The 21,769-nt window shown below is 41.5% G+C and overlaps 3 protein-coding genes across 4 annotated transcripts; 1 reads left to right on the top strand and 2 right to left on the bottom strand.

The window, feature by feature from the left end:
* Positions 1-4,653: 4,653 nt before the first annotated feature.
* slc35d1a (solute carrier family 35 member D1a) lies at positions 4,654-13,276 on the bottom strand. 2 transcript variants are annotated; one of them, XM_028588315.1, is made up of 13 exons: positions 12,875-13,276; positions 12,540-12,573; positions 12,342-12,428; positions 12,177-12,244; positions 11,971-12,042; positions 11,735-11,803; positions 11,382-11,484; positions 9,570-9,662; positions 8,783-8,850; positions 8,438-8,516; positions 8,268-8,350; positions 6,604-6,697; positions 4,654-4,803 (listed from the first exon to the last, which is right to left on the bottom strand). In XM_028588315.1, the coding sequence occupies exons 1-13, from the start codon at positions 12,982-12,984 to the stop codon at positions 4,654-4,656; spliced, it is 1,110 nt and encodes a 369-aa protein (XP_028444116.1). In that variant the 5' UTR covers positions 12,985-13,276. The 2 variants fall into 2 exon arrangements, with proteins under 2 accessions (XP_028444116.1, XP_028444117.1); XM_028588316.1 differs by lacking the exon at positions 4,654-4,803 and having other exon boundaries at positions 5,888-6,697; positions 12,875-13,267.
* A 4,312-nt stretch (positions 13,277-17,588) lies between these two features.
* Positions 17,589-19,222, top strand: aqp12 (aquaporin 12). The gene is made up of 3 exons (XM_028588317.1): positions 17,589-18,183; positions 18,865-18,981; positions 19,068-19,222. Exons 1-3 carry the CDS (start codon positions 17,589-17,591, stop codon positions 19,190-19,192), a joined length of 837 nt encoding a protein of 278 aa, XP_028444118.1. The 3' UTR covers positions 19,193-19,222.
* Positions 19,223-19,574: 352 nt separating this feature from the next.
* Positions 19,575-21,766, bottom strand: rpp21 (ribonuclease P subunit p21). Its single transcript, XM_028588190.1, has 5 exons — positions 21,538-21,766; positions 21,285-21,385; positions 20,724-20,806; positions 20,411-20,545; positions 19,575-20,196 (listed from the first exon to the last, which is right to left on the bottom strand). The coding sequence occupies exons 1-5, from the start codon at positions 21,592-21,594 to the stop codon at positions 20,105-20,107; spliced, it is 468 nt and encodes a 155-aa protein (XP_028443991.1). The 5' UTR covers positions 21,595-21,766; the 3' UTR covers positions 19,575-20,104.
* Between the last annotated feature and the right edge of the window lie 3 nt (positions 21,767-21,769).

Below are 21,769 nucleotides of genomic sequence, written 5' to 3'. Positions count from 1 at the left end.
AGCTACCTTTCCTTATGACCTGTCTCTCTTAGTTACGCTGTTATAGTTACGCTGTTATAGTTCTATACTGCCGGGGGACTTCCTTCCTTCCTTTGACACACTGAGCTGCTCTCTCCTCTCCCTTTCTATTACTTTTACTATTACTATTTGTGTGTATCCAGTCCCAGAAATGCTTGTTACTAATCCTAGCTTCTGGGGAGTTTACTCCCCGGAGTCCTTATGTTTTTTCCCCCAGCGTATTTCCTTGGAGAACGTTGGCACCAAGATCCTGGTTCCAGCTGTCGCCGTGGTCCTGCTGCACTCCCTGCCGAGCTCAGCGGTGCCCTGCAATGTCATGCTTCTTCCGGCTGAACCCTGCAGCTTCCCGCTACATCCAGTCACTGTTCCATTATTAATGTGACTATTATTGCCACTGTTCATCACACCCCCAACCGGCCCGTCAGACACCGCCTACCAAGAGCCTGGGTCTGTCCGAGGTTTCTTCCCAAGAGGGAGTTTTTCCTTGCCACTGTCGCACTGCTTGCTCTTGAGGGAATTACTGTAATTGTTGGAATTGTTGGGGCTTTGTAAATTATAGAGTGTGGTCTGGACCTACTCTATCTGTAAAGTGTCTCGAGATAACTCTTGTTATGATTTGATACTATAAATAAAATTGAATTGAATTGAATTGAATAATCTGAGACAGTGGAAGCATGTAGATGTTGAACAGAAGAGGCCCCAGAACTGAGCCTTGGGGAACTCCGCACATCATATTTGTATGCTCAGATGTATAATTACCTATAGACACAAAGTAGTCCCTATTCTTTAAATAGGATTCAAACCACTTTAGTACTGAGCCAGAAAGACCAACCCAGTTTTCCAATCGGTCAAGCAATATGTCATGGTCTACCGTATCAAATGCAGCACTGAGATCAAGTAATACTAAGACTGAAATTTTGCCACTATCTGTGTTTAAGTGGATGTCATTAAAGACTTTAACAAGAGCTGTCTCAGTGCTGTGGTGTGGTCGAAAACCTGACTGGAAGGCATCAAAACTGTTGTTTAGCGATAAGAAAAGGTTGAGTTGTTGAAAAACCACTTTTTCTATGATTTTACTTAAAAATGGAAGGTTTGATATTGGCCTATAGTTGCTCATTAGTGTCATGTCTAGATTGTTTTTTTTTAGGAGTGGCTTGATGACTGCCGTTTTCAGGGCCTGTGGGAAGATACCTGAGAGCAGAGATGTGTTTACAATCTGTAGAAGATCAGAAGCCAAAGAATTCGAAACATTTTTGAAAACACCCGTTGGTAGAATATCAAGGCAACAGGAGGAGGTTTTCAGATGTTGTATTATGTCCTCCAGGTTTTTAAGGTTGATCGGATGAAATTGTGTCATGTTGGAATTGGTTTTGCGTGCACACTGTGACAACACATATCCTGTACTTGATATGGAAGCACTGACTGTTTGTCTAATTTTCTGAATTTTGTCTGTGAAGAAGGAGGCAAAGTCATTGCAAGCCTTGGTAGACAACAGTTCAGATGCTACTGGTACTGGAGGGTTTGTTAATCTATCAACAGTAGCAAACAAAGCACGTGAATTATTATTGTTTCTGGCAATAATGTCAGAGAAAAAGGACCGCCTTGCATTCCTTAGTTCCAGATTATAAATGCGAAGTCTCTCTTTATAGATGTTAAAGTGGACCTGGAGATTAGATTTTCGCCAACTGCGTTCAGCTTTTCGACACTCTTTTTTCTGTTCTCACAACTATAAAATTTCTCCATGGAGATCTTTCCTTACCAGAGACAGCTAGAGACCTTAGTGGGAGCAATAGCATCAATAACATTCGTAATTTTACAGTTGAAATTATCTACAAGCTCAGTGACTGAGGCCCCAGTGAGGGTGGGTGTAGAGGAGAAAAGCTGAATGAATGATTCACTGGTGTTTTCAGTGATATACCGTTTTCTGATTAACTTTGTTTGAGCACTTTTGGGCAGAGAGATAGTGCCGTTAAAGAAAACACAGGAATGATCAGAGAGAGCAACATCAGTCACCACAACCTTGGAAATGTTCAGACCCTAGGAGATAATCAAGTCCAGAGTGTGCCCCTTATTGTGCGTGGGCTGTGTCACATGCTGAGTCAGTCCATAGCTCTCAAAAACACAACACAGTTCTTTGGTCCCTCGGTCCTGGGGGTTGTCAACATGAATGTTGAAATCACCAGCAATAATTACACGGTCAAAGTTAATACAGATTATAGACAACAGTTCAGTAAAGTCGTCAAAGAAGGTTGCACTGTATTTAGGTGGCCTGTAGATATTTAGAAGTAGAGCTTGAGGGGAGGATCTTAGCTGAAGAGCCACATATTCAAAAGAAGCAAAATTTCCGTAAGATATTTGCGTACATTGGAATGACACATTAAACAAAATGGCGACTCCACCTCCTTTCTTATTCACTCTATTCTCACTCATAAGCCACTCAGGGCCATCCAATCTCTGTACGACCAAAGTGAGAGCTGTGTCCGGGTTCTCGGCAGTAAGTCGGACTCGTTTCAGGTGAGGGTTGGCCTCCGCCAGGGCTGCGTTTTGTCACCAATCCTGTTTGTAATATTTATGGACAGGATATCGAGGCGTAGTCGGGGTGGGGAGGGGTTGCAGTTCGGTGGGCTGGGGATCTCATCGCTGCTCTTTGCAGATGATGTGGTCCTGATGGCATCATCGGCCTGTGACCTTCAGCACTCACTGGATCGGTTCGCAGCCGAGTGTGAAGCGGTTGGGATGAGGATCAGCACCTCTAAATCGGAGGCCATGGTTCTCGGCAGGAAACCGATGGAATGCCTTCTCCAGGTAGGGAATGAGTCCTTACCCCAAGTGAAGGAGTTCAAGTACCTTGGGGTTTTGTTCGCGAGTGAGGGGACAATGGAGCGGGAGATTGGTCGGAGAATCGGCGCAGCGGGTGCGGTATTACATTCAATCTATCGCACCGTTGTGACGAAAAGAGAGCTGAGCCAGAAGGCAAAGCTCTCGATCTACCGGTCAGTTTTCATTCCTACCCTCACCTACGGTCATGAAGGCTGGGTCATGACCGAAAGAACGAGATCCAGGGTACAAGCGGCCGAAATGGGTTTCCTCAGGAGGGTGGCTGGTGTCTCCCTTAGAGATAGGGTGAGAAGCTCAGTCATCCGTGAGGAGCTCGGAGTAGAGCCGCTGCTCCTTTGCCTCGAAAGGAGCCAGTTGAGGTGGTTCGGGCATCTGGTAAGGATGCCCCCTGGGCCCCTCCTAGGGAGGTGTTCCAGGCACGTCCAGCTGGGAGGAGGCCTCGGGGAAGACCCAGGACTAGGTGGAGGGATTATATCTCCAACCTGGCCTGGGAACACCTCGGGATCCCCCAGTCGGAGCTGGTTAATGTTGCTCGGGAAAGGGAAGTTTGGGGTCCCCTGCTGGAGCTGCTCCCCCCGCGACCCGACACCGGATAAGCGGACGAAGATGGATGGAAGGATGGATATACTATGACCTCTTTCGACATACTATACTCATAAAGAGGAGAACATTTAAATACTGACAGCAAGAACATACTATACTATGACTTTTTTATTACTTTTGATGAAGAAGAGGAGCGAGGACAAGGGTCGCCACCATTCATACTGAAATGAGAATTGACAGCAGAAAATTTTTTTATGATATTAAAGAGCTATGATAATAAAGAGAGGTGTTTTACTTTATAGGCTGTGTATTTGTGTTATTACATTATCTGGGTCACATAACCGATAAAAAAACGGAAGATGTATCCTGGAATTCAAAAAACTTAAATTTGTTTGAAAAAGTAATTAATAAATAATATTTTAAAATTTGATTGAACAATTATATTGTTAATCGCAATTAGGATTGGAATTGTTACAGCTCTAACAATGACTTTTTTTTTGCTATGACTCATTTTAATTTTTTTGACATGTTATTACTGTAGCTCAGGCAATATCCAGGTAAATAAAAATGCTTCCAATAGTACAGGGAATAATAATCCTCGACGTTCCACTTCCAGGATTCTTTGTTATAATTTAAACTTCGTGGATTTCTGAGGACTATGGTTAACTGCTCCTCAGATCTCTGCAGGGTAAATCCAGACAGCTAGCTAGACTATCTGTCCAATCAGAGTTTTCTGTTGCACGACTAAAACTACTTTTGACCGCACAAGTTCCTTCCTGAGACTATTTTGCAGCGGCTCCATCCAAGACGATTGTGATTGGTTTAAAGAAATGCCAATAAAGCAGAGGACGTTTTTCTCCCATCCTAGAATGTTGTGTAGACTAGCCCGACCCTCCTGTGAGACTTTTAATATAGTATTAAAATAGCACCATTGGTCTATTCTGTTAATTGCATTGTTTTATCTCCTTAGTGTCAAACTGAAAGTGAATTTTTACTTTATTGCATCGGTCCAATCCAATGTCAAAACAAACAAGCAAAACGACAGCTTCAATGTTTTTCTACACTCTTTAGTACCGATAATTAAGCAATTTTGAACATTATACCTGGGGGACTGGCGGCCATCTTGGATTTGAAAGTTGGTTGTAAATGAGACGGCCAAAGAAAATCAAACCACCTATGTAATGTGTAGGATTTTAACATTGGATTTTGGTGACTCCTAGTGGTCGTAAAAGAAAAAACAACGGACTGAAAAAGCTACACATTTGGACAACCTTTATTATTGACTGAATGGAGCCGGTGTACAACTTGGAAGCCAGAGTGACTCACATAGCTAATGTAATCCTGTCTAATGTGATGTTGTGCCAGATATGACGGAAGGGGGAACCATTGCTCTACGGTCATCAGCTGCAAATACAAACAGAGCCTCAGTTACAGAATTGTTAGACCATTGAAAAATAAACAATTAAAAAAAAATAAAAAATAAGAGACTAAAGTTGGATATAAAAAAAAAAATGAAGAGTATCCTGACAACAAATCCAAAGGAATACGTCATGTCAACAGAGGGTTTTTTTTAATGTAAAAATACATCATTGTGTTTCAGCTACAAATCCATGGTTACTGTGTTTGAGATGAGATCAGCATCAACAATTCACAAGCCACTCCACCTACAAAATGAATATTATTCTAAAAAAGTAATAAATATAAAATCATGTAGATAAAAATGTAAACAAAAAAAAAAAAAGTCAATGCTCGTACCTGACTATTAAGGTTTAGAAAAACATGTTTCACTTGCAATACTTAAAAAAAGTAAAACATACATTTCAGAAGAATAATCTCAATCGATAATGTAACAGGAGGTGAGGCAAATCTTTAGCAGGGGCTCCCTCAGTTAAAAGTGCGTTAACACCGTGTCAAGAAATAAAAACAAGAAACAGTTACAGCCTTGGTGAGTCCACAACAAACTACAAAACAAAAGTAATACTGAGGGAAGAAAAATGTAAACCATAATCTTTAAATCATCTCCCAAAAGGAGGCAGAAACATTTATTTAAAGCCACAATCCTTGATGGGAACTGACAGCCCATTGCCCATCCACATTGGTTTGAAGGATGAGGTTAGACAACTGGCATTAGCCTGGCTGACACCAGCCCCTTCTCAGTTGTAACCGAGAGTGGGTCTGTGGAAGCTTCATTCACAGCCCATTTCCAAAGGGGCGTCACCAATGGACACCGCTCAAATGCCTCTGGGCGCAACTGGATCATCAGATCAACGATCCGGGTGACATAGTAGCGACAGCGGCATCAACGGGTTGCTGCCATGTCGGTGGCCGTCGTGTTGAATGTAAACAAAAAGATGCTCGCCGTCGCTGGGCTATCGTCATTGTGTAAAGCCCGCCTCAACGGTTGTGATTGGTGCCTCGATTTTGGAAAAAAAATGGAAATGGGCTTGAATGGGCTCTTGGCCAGACTGACTTGCAGCGCAAATCTCAAATTTGCCAGAAGTTCGTCCGGGTTTTCCCAGGCTAGACTGGCATCACCGTTCGTCTGTAACAAGCTTATAAGTGTATGCGCAGAAATAATAAATTGTACTAAAGACTGAGACAACAGATAATGACAGTGTCAGTGCATCTCACCGTGCTTAGAAGGCATCTAAAGTTACATTCCTCGTTAACAGCAAAACAGAAAATGCCATTAAATGAGTGTGCCTTCAAAAAAAAAAATATTGTAATTATATAATATTTAATAGTCCCAAGATTCATCAGTACACATCCATGCTTAAGTTACTGATAATTCCAGCTGTTCACTCCTGTATTCAGGAAACACTGTCATCCCAACTTTTAACTTTCAGTTTGTCTAAGTGTCAGGAAATGTTGTAATATAAATAATATTGGTTCCATGTTCCCTTGTTCTCAATGCTCACATGTACAGTATCAAAATACAAATATTTAAAAAAAAAAAAAAACATCTAAAAACCAACCCATAATCCCTCTGGAGTGTTCATCACCATGGCAGCAGCAAGAGAGGCGTGGTGATGGTGTGGCTCCATTTCCACACAAACACAGAAAGAGGTTTCCCCCAACATTATTCCCATCATGCCACGCCTTTGCTGCTAAAATACGCCATAAATAAAAGTTGTACTAAAAATAGAGTTTTCTCGTTTGTCAGCATAAAAAAAAAAAAATCCAGTGTGTCCATTATACAACCACCTTGCCCTTGATGTCCAGCTTGGCGTTTTCACTTGCTTTATTGGACTGCTCCTCTGTGAGAGTGATGTAAGAGTACACCAGGCTGCCTGCAATACTGCAACAACACAGACAGTGGCCGTGTGTGAGAATACAAACAGTTCACACCCGTACAAGAACTCCTACATCTTAATGTTGGCGTTTAATCTAACCGAACAACTAAGAAACCTGTTTTAGGATTAATGTTAAGAGAGGCTACAAAAAACTTTTCACCGGCAAAATGAGACATGTCATTTGTATCTAACATGTTGCAGCACATCATAAAGTTCATCAGATTTCTGAACGAGAACTAGCATGCACATATAAATTCCTGCAGCCAACTGGCACATTAGTATGAATAACATCTGCATCAGCAATGACCTTTGCCTTTGCTCAACAGAGACAAATCATTTAGGAGTTCACCTTTTAGGGAGGACCAGTCTGACACAATATTAGTGGACCCGTCCTTCCTTCCTCAGTTGTTTAAAACCAGAAATGAGAACACGCTACATGCATAATGAACCAGTTTTTCATGGAATCCATCCAATAGCTGTTGAGATATTTGAGTCTGTACCAAAGTGGTGAACTGAGCAAGCTCTCCATCCATATAGCATGGCTCTATGGACGGAAAGTGTGGCTAAAAACAACACAATATGATAGTTAATGGTATTTATAGTTCTTGCTCATGTTTATATGTAACTGAGTCAATCTGCCGTGTGGCCATACAATTCAAAATGTATCTCCTGGAATGCCCGATAGGTGAGGGTTTTTGTTGGAGGGAAATTCTACTTAGGGTCCCGAAACAACTTTGGGTGTCCCCGGGTGTAGGGCTGGGCGGTATATCGATAGATTTACAACAAGATATAGGATAAGACAAGTTGAGAAGGATATTACCCCTCTCCGGGGGAGCAAAACTTTAAATATTCCATATTTTAAAGCATCAATCTGATGCATTTTGAGATGTATTTTTTGCCAACCAACAGTGTAATATTTCAATATGCACTCATTAAAGTTAATTTGACTGGCAAAACAGTTAAAGTCCTTCTGACATTACACAATAATAAAAGTCATAATTTTTAAAAACTAAAAAGTTTTGGATCAATTTTTACTTCTTTCAACTATATGTTAAATTAAGAGTCATATTGCAATAATATCATAATCCTACAATGAATCATTGTGAAGACTAAACTTTACTACTTTGGCCAGGCCATCATCAAAAAAGCGAATTAGTACATTCATGATTGTGTCCATGTAGATATTAGCTGCTTTATTTACATTTATTAAAAACGTCGCATTGTTTATCTTTTCATATAGCTAGACGTCTAGACTCTGGGACAAGGCCGTTATGTTTAAATACCTGCCATGCTGACTCCAAACAGACAGCTTTGTCAAGGCAGTTTGGGCTTCAGATAGCTTTTACATCGTCGTCATCATCGTTATGACAAATCATGTTCCAGTATGAACGTGCACACACGTATTCACGGTCGGTCAGTAAAGGAACAGTCGCAGTATATATATAGTGTATACTCTGTAAAGAGATATTATTTTTTTGTCCATATTGCCCAGCCATACCTGGGTGAAAAAAAATCTATCCATCTATGAAGACAACTAGACATTTCAGCATAAATTATAAAACAGACCATATATACCTGATATTCAAACCTATGAAGTTAGTCCAAGAGAAAATGTAGTCTCCACTGAATACCATCCCAATGTATGTCACCAGGACATTCTGCAAAATGAAGGAAATATTAATGAAGCTAATTAAGTTTTTTTTTAAGCGCATTTAACTATTACTTCCCACTAATGTGCAGTTTACCTTGATGCAGCCCACGATCGTAGTTGTTAATGCAGAGTTGTATTGTGTACAAAGCACAGTGGAATACATCAGAACAAACCTGCAAGAGAACCACGTTTCATATTACACATGACTCAACACTTTGCAAGCACAAAGTCAGAGTTTCACAATGTCGATGCAACATGGTAGACAAAAGGCCATTGTGAGCTTCAAACACTCAGCAATGGCCTAGAATCTAGATTTCAGCCACTGATAATATGGTGACACCACAAATATTTGGTATAATCCAGATGTTCAATTCTGGCACAAAACACTATCCTTGCGCACACATGCACGTCACACATAAGCCTTGGGCTGTATTCTTACCCCATGATGCAAGAGAGGATGAACTGGGCGAGGAAAAACATGTCTGACCAACCGTCATATTCCACCGCCTGACAAGAGAAGCACAGCATGAGAAACGACGTACTTACACATGTACATAACAGCATTTAAAAAAAACAGAAGTACATTTAAATATGTAGGCTATTGTGTATTACAAATCAATTGAGTTTAAATATTCCGTTTGTGTAGTAAAAAACTCAAAAGTCATTCCTTAAGTCTGGTCTGGTATTCAGTGGAAGAAAAGAAATATTAGATTAACTGAGCTCTGCAGAGTTGTTGATCACATTTTAGAGAGTGCTTACAACTAACCCTTACATACTTAAAAATTCAACACAGAGTTTCCAATAGCTTTAAAAAAAAAAAGGTAGTAGTCTGTGTCATTAGGGAGGTTTTTCAGTCAAAGGAGGCTGTAGGCACTGCTGTAATAACTCTACTAGGTGCATAATAGCAGCTTTGTGCCTTCATGGCTGCTGGGCCCCAGCTGGGCAAACCAGAAGGTCTCTGCCAACACTGACCAACTCGCAGACAGCCCCTACTTACGGCACACACCCATGCTTAGACATATGTGCACTCACTTCAATTTAGGATTAAACCTTGCAATAACTGATCAGTGCCAAATCCAACTAAAGTAACTAAAGTAACTTCTAAGACTTGATGGTTTAACTACTGATCAAACACTGACATCTGCCAAGCTTGAATATATGTGTAGGGTTTAAATGAAGATAATTAGAAATAGAGCTTATAGAGAAGAAAGAGTCAAACTACTTACCTTCTGCATATCTCCAGTCACATGAGCCAACAGTAGTGTGGGAACTATCATAAATAATGCATTATAATACAACAATCCATATTTCCCCAGCTCCTGTAAGAAAGAGTATAGAAACAGATGGGCAGGGAGCAATAGGAACATGAAAAAATAAGCAGAGCCAGAACAGAGAGGGTTATTCACAAGTCTTTTGAGTGCATTCCTCACTAACTAGCATACACATGTCATGCATGGCCAGCCCACTGCACTACCTAGAACCTCTTGTTTGCATCAGTCTGATGCCGCTTCACGTGGCTCCATCCGTCAATCCCTCACAACATCGCTCACACACCCACACACACAACTCTCTGTCTTGTGCCATATTAGCAGATGGTGCTCTCACAGACATCACAGACTAAATCTGTACCCAGTCTGCTGTAACACGAGAGCTGAGCAGTCTGCTCATGTGACATAAGGCCCCCTGCACACTGCCTGCGTGGCGTGAGCGTGGCGTTTCTGTTGCGTGGTGTTTTCTATGTCTTTGCACACCAGAAACGTGTCTGACGCAGCGCTGCTGCTGCTAGCCTCGTCTGTACACATGTAGGTTTCCCATAAACATAAATATATACCGATTTGATTACAGCAAAGACAACGTCGGCAGTATTGACGGCAAAATAGGCTACAGAATATTTCGTTCTGTATTGACAGGTGCAATATTTGAAAATCTGTAATTTTATTTTATTGTTTTAAATTACATTTATATCTGCATTTATGTCAAAACCTAGAGACTTTCAAACATAAAAATGTTTATTAATATGTATTTGTGTCAAAATGACATATAAACAACTATTCCTATTCTATTTTGCCTGGAAACGCTTCCAACACGCTTGCGTGTCACGTGAAAAAAAGGCGTCGGCTCGAGACGCGCCTGAGACATGCGTGTCACATAGGCAGTGTGCACGCTCTAACCCGTTAACATGGGAGCCGCGCAGCTGACACGCTCACGCCACCCAGCCAGTGTGCAGGGGGCATAAGAGACAACTGAAACAAGCTACAATACTTTTTATTTGACTTAACAGTTAAAGGAACACGCCAACTTATTGGGAATTTAGCTTATTCACCGTAACCCCCAGAGTAAGACAAGTCGATACATACCCTTCTCATCTCCGTGAGTGCTGTAACGCTGTCCGCCCAAGTACTATATTCATCCGCCTGAGAATATAGTTCCCGGTTTGTTTACAGTTAGAAGACGGCTGTGTCTCATGTTACGTTGTTTTTTGCACACGCTGTGACTCTATAAATCACAACATGTAAATAGAAACATGTTGGCGTTATTTTGTCACTTATTCGGAGCAGTAGGATTACTGGAACCATTCACCTGCATGTTCTGTGATGGCCTGATGCTGCTGGAGCCGTCAGACAGCCTTACAGCAAGCACGGAGATGAGAAGGGTATGTATGGACTTGTTTAACTCTGGGGGTTACGGTGAATAAGCTAAATTCCCAATAAGTCGGCGTGTTCCTTTAATCTGTAATTAACCTGACTGTTAAAAATAATGCAAAAAAAGTAAAATAAATAGTAAAGCAGCACAACTTGTATAATACACTGGAGTAATAAATGATTATTTCTTTGCAAATAGAGATATAACAGTGATAATCAAATCAACTTAGTGGGGAATGAAAAGAACCAACCCACGGTGTTTGTGTACACAGAGTACCTTTAAACCAGACGCTGAAGGACCGTTTGGGTTCTCTATATTCACCAACATCATCTCAATGCCAAAAACAGCTCCGACCCAACAATGGATACTATTCATTGGATGGCGCTGCCACATACCTTTGCATCTAATTTTTGCTTCACATAGGCTCCATTGGCTGCAGTCAGCACGTCGTTCAGGAGAATGAACACGTAGCCTTGCAGGTCAAAGGACAGGTCAGAACTACCAACAGAGAGGAGAGAAAGCGAAAGAAAGTGTCCGGGCTGTAAATAAGTGTTCTGTAACTAATGATTTAGCTTTGGGCATGCTGTTTCAGAGGGGCTCCTTTAACTACAGTTCTACAACTATGTCTAATGACCCTGAAGACAATATCACTAAAGCGAGGACATATATCAGGAGAGGACAACACTTTGTAGTGAAGGTTATTCTGGTTGGGTTAACAGCCAGGACACCTGGATGTAGTAGGACTTACCTTGCGGCTATAAACGCCCCGAGGATCATTGTAAATACTGTCAGCTGGACTGGCCTGGAGAATTTCTTCCTGTCAAAAGGTCAAACACAGTAGAGCAATGAAATTCTATCCGGCTGCTTTGAGCTGTAAAAGAAAAGCCTCAGATACAGTACAAAGAGGAAGGCTTGGTGTCCCACTGAGTAAAGGAAACCGTAAATGACTGAGAAAAATGGGTTATCTTTCACGTGAAATCTTACTTGAGAAGAAGTACCTCAGCCAGCATTGTGAATAAGATGGAGAACCTCCTGAGGACAGTAAACATCGGCAGACTGGCGGAAAAGGACAGAAATTGCTTTAACTTGGCCAAACATCAACAGCCATGCCCAAATGAGCTCACGATGGCACTGAATCAACTTCCCTTTCACCATCATTCAGCCTAAATAGTTTAGAGATGAGGACTTACTTTAGCCTTTTGGTTCCGAACAGACCAGTGATTTGATTTCCCACATAAAGGAGAGGTAGAGGAAACGTCTGTAAAACCAGGCAAAATAAAAAATGAAAAAAAACCCTGAACCGATCATGGTGGAAACTGTAAATAATGATTGTATTGATGGATAGGTGGTCTCACCTTGCGAGGTATGCTCTCATCACAGTCTGGGAAGCTGATCACCCTCGCAGCCTTGCCCACCCACAGAACAACCACTGTGGCCAACATCTGCACACACATTCAATAGAACATTATTTTATCTCTGCCTGCTTTCAGGGACTGATGTGGGTTTGGAAATTCATTGTACAAAGAGGGGGGCGGGGGGAGCATTCAACTTACTTGTCCAATTCCGACACATATTGAAGAAGGGAACCTGAAACAGCAGAGTTGAGTCCCCGTTACAAACAGTGAACGGAGTACGTCGTAGCTAACCTAACGTTACTTTGTTACCAGTGGTAACGTCAGGTTAAAATATAGCGTCCTAAAATGCTACTGTAAATTAAGCTCTCCTATTTCAGTCTGTACAAGACCTCGCTAGCCAAAAGTTGCCGTTAGCTAATAGGCTCAACCGCTATCTAGCCGACACAACTTCCAGTTGCTAGGTTAACCGTTAGCTACCACGGTAGCTTCTGAACTAACTCTATAGCCGCCATAAGCGTTAGCAAACCCGTTACCTGTAGTTGGTGAGGACACTTTTGTTCACCACGACGATGAGAAACGAGCTCACGCCGTAAAATCCAGCGGCAAACAGCTTCACGAACAGTGTCAGAGGTCTGTCCGCCATCCCCGACAAGTTCTCATTCCTCTCTGAGTATCTGCTCTTCCCCTGCCATCACTTCGCTCGCTCGCTCGCCCACCGCTACACGCGCGCACGCACACACAAAACACGAGGATGTCGACGTTTCCCAAGTTCCGCCTCAAATCTGAACGTGCGTTAAACAAATTTAAAGCATGGGTTATTTCCTATTTCGGTTATTTACTGTCACTGAAATTAACGGCAATTAACGTGCGGTCTATCGGTAGCTAAAGTCTACATAAGAGAGAAAGCACACTCATACGGAACTGAAAATGCCAACGGCGGATTGCTTTATTTGTTACATGGAGGTCTGTAAACGTAAAGCTGGATGGAGATAGTTATCTTTTCTGCTTTTATCCATTACTTTTACCCTTGAATGTACTGGATTGACAACAAAATGCATTTCCTGCATTTTAATCTTACAGGTGATCTTTATAATTCAATCACAAGTTAGGAGGTAGGCTACAATTCCTTCATGTTACAATGAGAAATAGTTACACAGCCAGTTGTTAGGGCAGTTTTAGACTGTTAGTGCTATATTAGGTTGCTAGTTAGCTTTACAATATATAGACTTTAGACTTACATTAATTACATTTACTGACATCCCGCAGTAAACATGTCCTAAAACAAGTATACAACTGTTATATTACCAGAAGCCAGAGAAGAATAGAGTAATCACACACATACAACATACATCATAACAGGATGATAAAATAACAAATAAGAAAAAAAAAACAAATCCACATGAATAATATGGACGATAAAATAAAAAATACACATGAATGTGCTATAAGGGATGTATAAGCATGAGAGGCTTGCAGTGACTGTGATTCAGTCTGCATGGTAAGGTGATCTATGAGAGGGTGTGTCATGGTGGTAGTGCAAATAAGTCCAATAGTGCAAGGAATATAGACATAGTAATATAAAAACTATATAGGAGTGCAAGGATAAAGTTTTAAAAAAAAGACAGCATTAAATATGGCATTAAATGGGAATAAAGTGGGCAGTAGGATAGACACAAATCAACAGTCAATATTACAGGTTTGAAGTAATAGGGTTACAGCCACTGTTCAAGTATTAAGTCAGACCTCAGTCCAGGCTGGGGGAAGGAGGGAGGGAGGGGATGTGCATATGGGCTAATATAGCCAGTAAACAGGGTAAGCAGTAACCAGTGGGCCAGTGTACATAACTGTTGTTATAGGAGGTAGTGGAAGTGGTGGAGAGGGAGGAGAGGCAGACAGACTATGCACAAAAGTCTATTTCTCCTCTTCCTTTTTGTGAAGTATTGTAGAGTTGTATGGCCCTGTGGACAACTGACTTTCTCAGTCTGTCAGTTGTGCATGGCATTGTGATAGTGCTGTGGAGTGGACGACAGTCATTGTCCAAATGCTCCTTTGATCTAATATTGAAGTGATGCACTCCAGTTCAGCGCCTACGACAGAGCCAGCTTTCCTTACCAGCCGGTCCAGTCGCCCAGCATCCCTCTTCTTAGTGCTTCCTCCCCAGCATACCACAGCATAGAAGAGGACCCTGGCAACAACAGACTGGTGAAACATCCAGAGGAGCTTGCTGCAGACATTAAAGGACCGCAGCCTCCTCGGGAAGTACAGCCGGCTCTGCCTTTCTTATAGAGTGCATGAGTGTTGGCTGACCAGTCCAGTTTATTGTCCAGGTGTATCCCCAGATACTTGTATGTGATTACCACCTCCACATTGACCCCCTCAATAGAGACTGGCAGCAGAGCAGGCTCAGACCTACGGAAATCCACCACCATCTCCTTGGTCTTAGAAGTGTTGAGTTGTAGGTGGTTGAGTTTGCACCATTGCACAACGTCCTCCACCAGGCCCCTGTACTCCTCCTCCTGCCCATCCCTAATACACCCCACAATTGCAGTATCGTCCCAAAAACACAGACGTGTACAGGGTAAACAGGACTGGCGAGAGCACAGTTCCCTGTGGAGCTCCAGTGCTACTGATGGCTGGTGGCTGGTGACTAAGTGTAATCACCAGCCACCAGTGTATGTATGTATATGTGGCTACAATCAGTGTAGCCACACTATCTGTGGTCACCTTGTGGGGGAGGGGTGCATCAGCCTTTGATGGTGGGGGTGAGTGTTGCACTGAGAGTGAGGGGGACCCTTTTTAGGGGGGCTCAGCCAACCCTAAGCATCATAATAATACAAAAATTTTAATTAAAAAAGAATAAATTAATAAAAAAAATCAATTTTAGTGCTTCAAGTTAGGACAAGCAAACTTGTCTGTTAGTGACAGAGGAAAAACAATTACAGGTTCAAAGGGCTTGAAACAGGTTTAATATCCTGTGTCGCTGTCACCGATGATATGCACCTGTAACCCCGTCAAGGAAAGGGTTAACAGAAACTGTTCAGAGGTGGTTTTGCATGGCACTGTACCCGTGTCGCATTCTCATTAGGGGCTGAGCCCCCCTAAAGGTCTGATCCTAGAATCGCCCCTGTTATGTAGTAACATTCACAATGACTGAGTGGGGTTTGGGATGAAGTTTTGGGGCTGCTCACCTCTCTGCATCCACAGTGCTGTACAAGAAGTTCCAGCAGGACACACACACTAGGAGATTCCACAAGAAGTTGTGTTCTATCACCGAAACAAATATTCCATGAAAATTCCAGAAAAAACAAGCAATTAGACATTGATAAGAAAGCATGCATAATATATTTTCTATTTATTTTAAGAGAAAAACATTTCATACATATAAAAATAAGATGGAGCTGCAGGACCTTGGACTCAGGGAACATCTGATCAATGATCTGATCACATGAGCAATCTTATGCACAACTCTTTCAAGTCATATCCCTGAATGTGGCTCTTTCAACCTACAACACATTGTGCGCAAACATATTATAACATACCCCGAAAGTATATATTTTTTGAGAAAGTTCATTTTGAATATGGGAAACGTGTGTTATTTTGTGTCCTTGTGCTGCATGGATTTACAAGTAAGGGCCCAAAACAAATGAAAAAGCACATAACCCAGTATACGAGATCAACTATTTGTTTCTTATCTGTTTCACCGACACTGTCTCTGCTCTGTCTCAGGCAAACAAGGGCCTCGAGACTGAGAGAGGACAAACCCTGTCTGCTGGAGTCTATAAACAACAAACAGACGCTGCTCAAGGAGAAGTAGGAGGAGTGGGTAGAAAAGCAGGGATGGCTTGATGGAGAAATGTATGAATCTTGAGTGCCAAGTGGAGGAGTTCCCGAAAAAAAACCAAACCGATATCACTTCCTACAGCTATTTGAAAGAAGTAGAAGGACCTCAACGCCACTGCTCATTTTTTTATACCATAGACAGTACAATAAATGGACACATCGACGCCATGGACTTCGACTGAGACCAGTGAAGTCAATTAGAAGCACTTTTCCGGTGATGGTTGAGTGTTACTGCGCAGCCTCAAACTGAGCTTGAAGACGTAGATTTGATGTGAGCAACCTGTCTGTAAGTCTTCTGGTAGCTGTGCCAAGAGAAATCTGTTCGTGGATAAATGTTACTTCATATGAATTCACTTGCCGCATACCGAAGTATTTCCAATCCATCAAAACTGTGCTGAAATATTTTGTTCCGATGCTTTCATGGACTCTCTATGGGTTTCTCCCTTGACTGTATGCCTCCACATCCCCCCCGATTGCCTGTGAGCTTCTCCTGAGTATACAGTAATTTATCTGCTGTGCGACAGAATGTCGCGTGGTCATGACACAATCGTTACCCTATTTTTACAAAAACGTACGGAGCCATAACGTGAGGTACAAGGTTTATACATTGTTGTGTTTCTTTAGAAATAAACAATGGACAAATAGAGTCTTTAAACGCTTCAGATGTAAAGTTATTCGCTGTCAAAGTGACGCCAAAATGAATGGGAGTCAATGGAATGCTAGTGGAATGTAATGGCTTGTTAGCCTACAATCCTCATCCTCCAAGCTACACCCCTTCTTCTACTGAAAGAAAAAAAAAAAAACTTAGTTTATCATGTCAGACTTTTCATTTTCTATTTTCACACCACCAGCTGCATATGGGCCTATAGGTGAGAATTTGTATCTCAATTTTATTCTCGATAGATTTAAAGTAAAACTAATATATGATGTTTACTGTAAATACCTCAGTCTTTAGACCAATTTGTCACTGTTTTTGATGAAACATGCTTGCTTAATTGTACTTGTGTGTGCACTGGACAACTAGGCTACTAAGTAAAAAAGTTGATGTCCTACAAGATAGCCTAACATCCCACACATTTTTGAATCCAGTGCGGGCATGTTTTCATTTGTATATTAATTAGTCGTCAGAAAAAGAACATTTACACTATATCCTGTAGAGAGGGGAAGGAAGCATTTAACCGAAGCTGTGATCTAATTATACATGAACACCGAATGAAGGCCAGCTTCTTGACCTGACCTTGTGTCAAGGCCCATGTGTATTTTGGCAGGTGGTTGTGGGATAAAAACATGACGTGTCTCTGATAAGAAATGTGTCTCTGCCATGTGCCACGTTGCCAAACAGACAGCAGAGTGGTCAAGTCAAACCCTCATTCATTTCTTTTGGAAAAGAAACAGCAGATCTGAGCCATGTCGGGACTGAACGCATCTCTCGGATACTTCTTGGCTGCTGTCATTTTTGCAGCCTTGGTCCGAACTCTCCTTAAAAAATGGCCACGGTTTGGCTTCATTTTGGAGTTTGCTTCCTCTTTCACGCTGGTGGCATGTCGGCTGGAGGTGCAGACCATTATGGATGTGGGCGAGTGGGCCGGGGGCTTAGGTCCTGATGTGACTTTTACCATACTGTTTGTGGTGCTGCTGACCCACGGTGTGGTCTGTGGTGATGCGTCAGGGAATCCCACCCTGGTTGTGCTGAAGTTCCTGCAGCTGGAGGCCACCACCCTGCCCACCCTCCTTGCTGTCGCAGCCCAGTTTCTTGGGGCCCATCTGGCCATTCTTGTAGCTGTATACTACTGGAGTCTGGAGCTGACAGACATGCACATGATCAAAAACCTGATGTCTACAGAGTGCAGCACATCTCTGCTGGTCTCTGTGCTTCACGGGTTCTTCACCGAGTGCTTATGCACGCTCTTCTTTCATCTAGTCCTTCTAAACCTGCGACACAGACCTGCTCTGATCCGAGTGCCCCTAATCGCTGTCCTCCTCACTTTCCTGTCCTATACAGGTAAGTTTCAGGGGAACCCCTCCTTTATCATCACTGCAAAAAAAAAAAGGTTAAAAAAAAATCGGCTTATACAAAGAAACTTTGTGCTTTTAAATATGAGGATATAAGTGCAGGACAATTACTGAATTACAAAAAAAGAAACTTTTGCTAATAAAACAAAATATTATAGAAATATGGGAACCCACTGGGAAATCAGGGCAACAAACAGTATCATCTGAGATCACATTTTTTGTGCATCTACATAATGTCTTGCCCATTACTTTAAACGGAAGCCTAAATCACCTGCAACCTTTATTGCCTGATAAAGCTACCAGAAGAAATTTACAACTTACTTTTCCATTATTTACTACTAAATGATGGGTTTCTTGGACTCCATGTTGGTGTTAGTCATGCATCTGCCTCCCCCTTAAAACTGCTCACCAGGTGGCCAGGTTGGTCCAGTGGGTAGAGCAGGCACACATATACTTGGAGGTTTATGCCTCAACGCAGAGGTCCAGGGTTTGAATCCGACCTGTGATGATTTCCTGCACATCTTCCCCACTCTCTCGCTCCCCTTTCTCACCTAGCTGTCCTATCAAAAGTAATCTTTAAAAAAAAAAAAAAACTACTCAACTGTTTAACAGCATCAGCACAATACGGATCGACTAACGTACACTTTATTTGTCCGGTTTTTTTGTGCAGCCAGAGGCTACACCTCAGCCTACATGAATCCCACCTTGTCGTATGGCCTCACCTTCCACTGTCCTGGATTTACCTTCACAGAGTATGCAGTGGTTTACTGGCTGGGCTCTCTCACAGGTATATTACATCACAATGAAATGTACTGTATGTGTTCATTCTTTTAAAGTGAACACACTGTTTACAGTTACCGTCTTGTTTTCTAGGCATGGCTCTGGCCCTCGTCTTGTACATGGGACATATTCCAAGAATCTTTGCCAAGAACCTAATCTATTCTCAGAAGACACGTTCTCGAGTGCCAAAGGGGGACAAAGGAGAAAAGAAAATATGAAACTACACTTTTTTTTTTTTTTAAAACAACCTTTAACCCTCCTGTTGTTCTCAGGTCGAATTTGACCCATTTTCTAAAAGTTTCTATATCAGAAATTTGCGTTTCTATCTACCAAAATGTCCAAAAAAATAACGTAGATGGTTCCATTCGATGCTCTTCACAAGTAAAATAAATGATCAGTTCACTACTTTCATTGAATTTGGGTGTTTTATTCAATTTTATAGTATTTAAAGAAAACAAAATTGATTGAAATGACGGAAAAAGCTTAAAAAACTAAAATGCCATAAAAGGGCAGAAAAAAAACTAAAAAAGTCAAAAAAGCGCAGAAGTGACAAAAACATCGGAAAAAGAGAAAAAAAAACAAGGAAAAAAGTGACAAAAATGACGGGAAAAGCGTCAGAAAACGTTTTTTTATTTTGGATCGAGGAAAACAAAAGGTTGCATAGTGGGTGGGAGGACAACACGAGGGTTAAGTAAAGTAACGGGCAACAAATTGTTAATGGTGAAGAGATTTTTTGTGTACAGAAAATAAAAGATAATGTTGAATTCATTCTTCCATTCTTGTCGGCATCTTTTTAATACAAGCAATACCATCGATAAAGTTTTACTTTTTGAAAAAAAAAACAACAACACAAAAGTCTCAACACCAACACTGTTCCTTTAAATCCTACATGTGTACATGTGTAGCACGCCACACGGTGGCCATCTGTTGGTGGCATTCAAAAAACAAAAATATTTTCACACTGTGTACACTGCAGAAAGATACTAAAAATGATATCACAGAGGCCAAAAAGTTACTAAATCAATAAAAATACTAAAACACTGGAGATCTATGTAACCTCATAGCTACACCTATATTCAAAAAAATTAATATCAGTCCTTCATATGTCACGGTCAGAAAAAGAACTGCTGCTACGTGCTGGCAGTGCTCTGGGCAGCGCTGGGTTTAGAAGACACGTCAGGCTTTGTGTTCTTTGGCTGTTTTTGAATAGAAGGGCCTGGATCTGTGGGTGAGAAAGATTAAATAATGGTCAGTTGCCCTTTTCAAGTCATCGTTGGCTCAATGGGAGTTGAAACATCTTATAAAACAATAAAACAGGGTATATATAGTACTATTATTGATGCTTCAGTGCCGACTATTGTTTAGATGAGGACAGTATGTGTATGGAAACCATCCTCTGCGAGGCTGGTGTACAGTGTCGAGTTGAGCTCGGTCACCTGGCTGCTTCTGTTGCTCCAGCTGAGCCTCGGGCTGGTCTACCCATAAACAATGATCGGGATCATTCAGAAACGTTTTGCTCTGCCCACAGCTGAGGCACCGCACAACAGTGAAGCGGGTCCTGCTGTTTTTTCCTGATGATATAAGTTAACAAATAGGTTAGTGTCATTTTTCTTTAAATTCATCTAACAAATAGAGATTAAAAACACATAAATTAGCTGTTTAGGACATCACCAATCTAAATGCATTCGGTATGCAACGCAAGGCAGCAGCAGGAACTGGACTGTCGCTGTAAATGACGAAGCAACTTACTCCGTTGTCTTGTTGAAGCAGTTACACCAGGGATGAGCAATGAGCAGCACTTCTTACATAATGTTCTCTTCACGGATGGGTCTCTGCAATAAAATCCACAATTAACAGATGTTGAAAACTTATTTATGAACAGGTTAGACCAAAAGGATCAGGCTGGTGTTATTGTATACTTTTATTGTTGCTGCTCATTCCCAAGCCCATTGGTTCCTACTGAAGATGTATATCTTTTAAAATGGGTCACAAAAAAAGTTTCCTATTTAAAATGGCTCAGTACATTTTTATTAACAGATTGGTCATGTAGTTTACAGTAAACATCACTCAAACTAAAGACTGTTGTCAGCTAAGATTAATATACATTTGTTGCTCTAGTAGTGAGCTATTAACGGTGTTTGTGGGATTGACACAAAATAAATAATTGTCTGTGTGACAGGGAAACAAAAAGGGACGCAAATAAAGTCAACACTCGGAAGTGACAGCGCATTGCTGTAATTCGGCCTTCAAAATAAAATCAATAACAGACGAAAGAAACAACTAGACCATATTGAAAGAAAATTAACTTACTGTCTGAGAACTAAACGCCTTGCAATGGTCCTCTGTGTGAAGCAGTAGAAACGAGCCAGCTCCACATTCTCCGGGCTTTGGGATAAAACACAATGCGCTGCCTGTAAAGAGATAAAACCGGTAGAGTGAAATCATTACATGGCTGCTTAGCAAAAAGTAGCTAGCATGTTAGCCACGTGAGTACCGCCAAAGAATTTCTAATATTGGAATGCTACCATGACAGCGAATAGCTTTTACCTTATTTATTTCCTACCTGGTAAAGATAGTTCAGTCTTTGATAAGCGTCTTTGTCTTTCAGTTGGAGTGCCATTACACACAAAGGTAAAAAAAAATACAGTAGCAGTTTCGTTACAGCGGCTTTTGAGCTACAGCTACTACCGCCTGACCTCAGCGGGCATCTAAAACGGTTACACTTCCGGGCAGAAACTTCAGAATTAAAGCGCAGTTATCGCACACCGACTTCGGCAGCATACTACTTCACACCT

This window comes from Perca flavescens, chromosome 9 (genome assembly GCF_004354835.1).
Source record: "Perca flavescens isolate YP-PL-M2 chromosome 9, PFLA_1.0, whole genome shotgun sequence".
NCBI classification, from domain to species: Eukaryota; Metazoa; Chordata; class Actinopteri; order Perciformes; family Percidae; genus Perca; species Perca flavescens.
The sequence above is the reverse complement of the archived record's forward strand: the minus strand, read 5'-3'. Positions and strand labels throughout refer to the sequence as shown.

Bases quoted from the DNA above. Each gene is read 5' to 3' on its own strand.
- rpp21 (XM_028588190.1), bottom strand. From the start codon at position 21,594: ATGGCACTCCAACTGAAAGACAAAGACGCTTATCAAAGACTGAACTAT. The intron at 21,386-21,537 runs GTAGGAAATAAA...ATCTCTTTACAG, and splicing joins GACTGAACTATCTTTACCAG to GCAGCGCATTGTGTTTTATC. The intron at 20,807-21,284 runs GTAAGTTAATTT...ATTTTATTGCAG, and splicing joins AGGCGTTTAGTTCTCAGACA to AGACCCATCCGTGAAGAGAA.
- slc35d1a (XM_028588315.1), bottom strand. From the start codon at position 12,984: ATGGCGGACAGACCTCTGACACTGTTCGTGAAGCTGTTTGCCGCTGGA. The intron at 12,429-12,539 runs GTAAGTTGAATG...ATGTGTGTGCAG, and splicing joins TATGTGTCGGAATTGGACAA to ATGTTGGCCACAGTGGTTGT. The intron at 11,804-11,970 runs GTAAGATTTCAC...ACCTTTTGACAG, and splicing joins GCTGAGGTACTTCTTCTCAA to GAAGAAATTCTCCAGGCCAG.
- aqp12 (XM_028588317.1), top strand. From the start codon at position 17,589: ATGTCGGGACTGAACGCATCTCTCGGATACTTCTTGGCTGCTGTCATT. The intron at 18,184-18,864 runs GTAAGTTTCAGG...TTTTTTGTGCAG, and splicing joins CACTTTCCTGTCCTATACAG to CCAGAGGCTACACCTCAGCC. The intron at 18,982-19,067 runs GTATATTACATC...CTTGTTTTCTAG, and splicing joins CTGGCTGGGCTCTCTCACAG to GCATGGCTCTGGCCCTCGTC.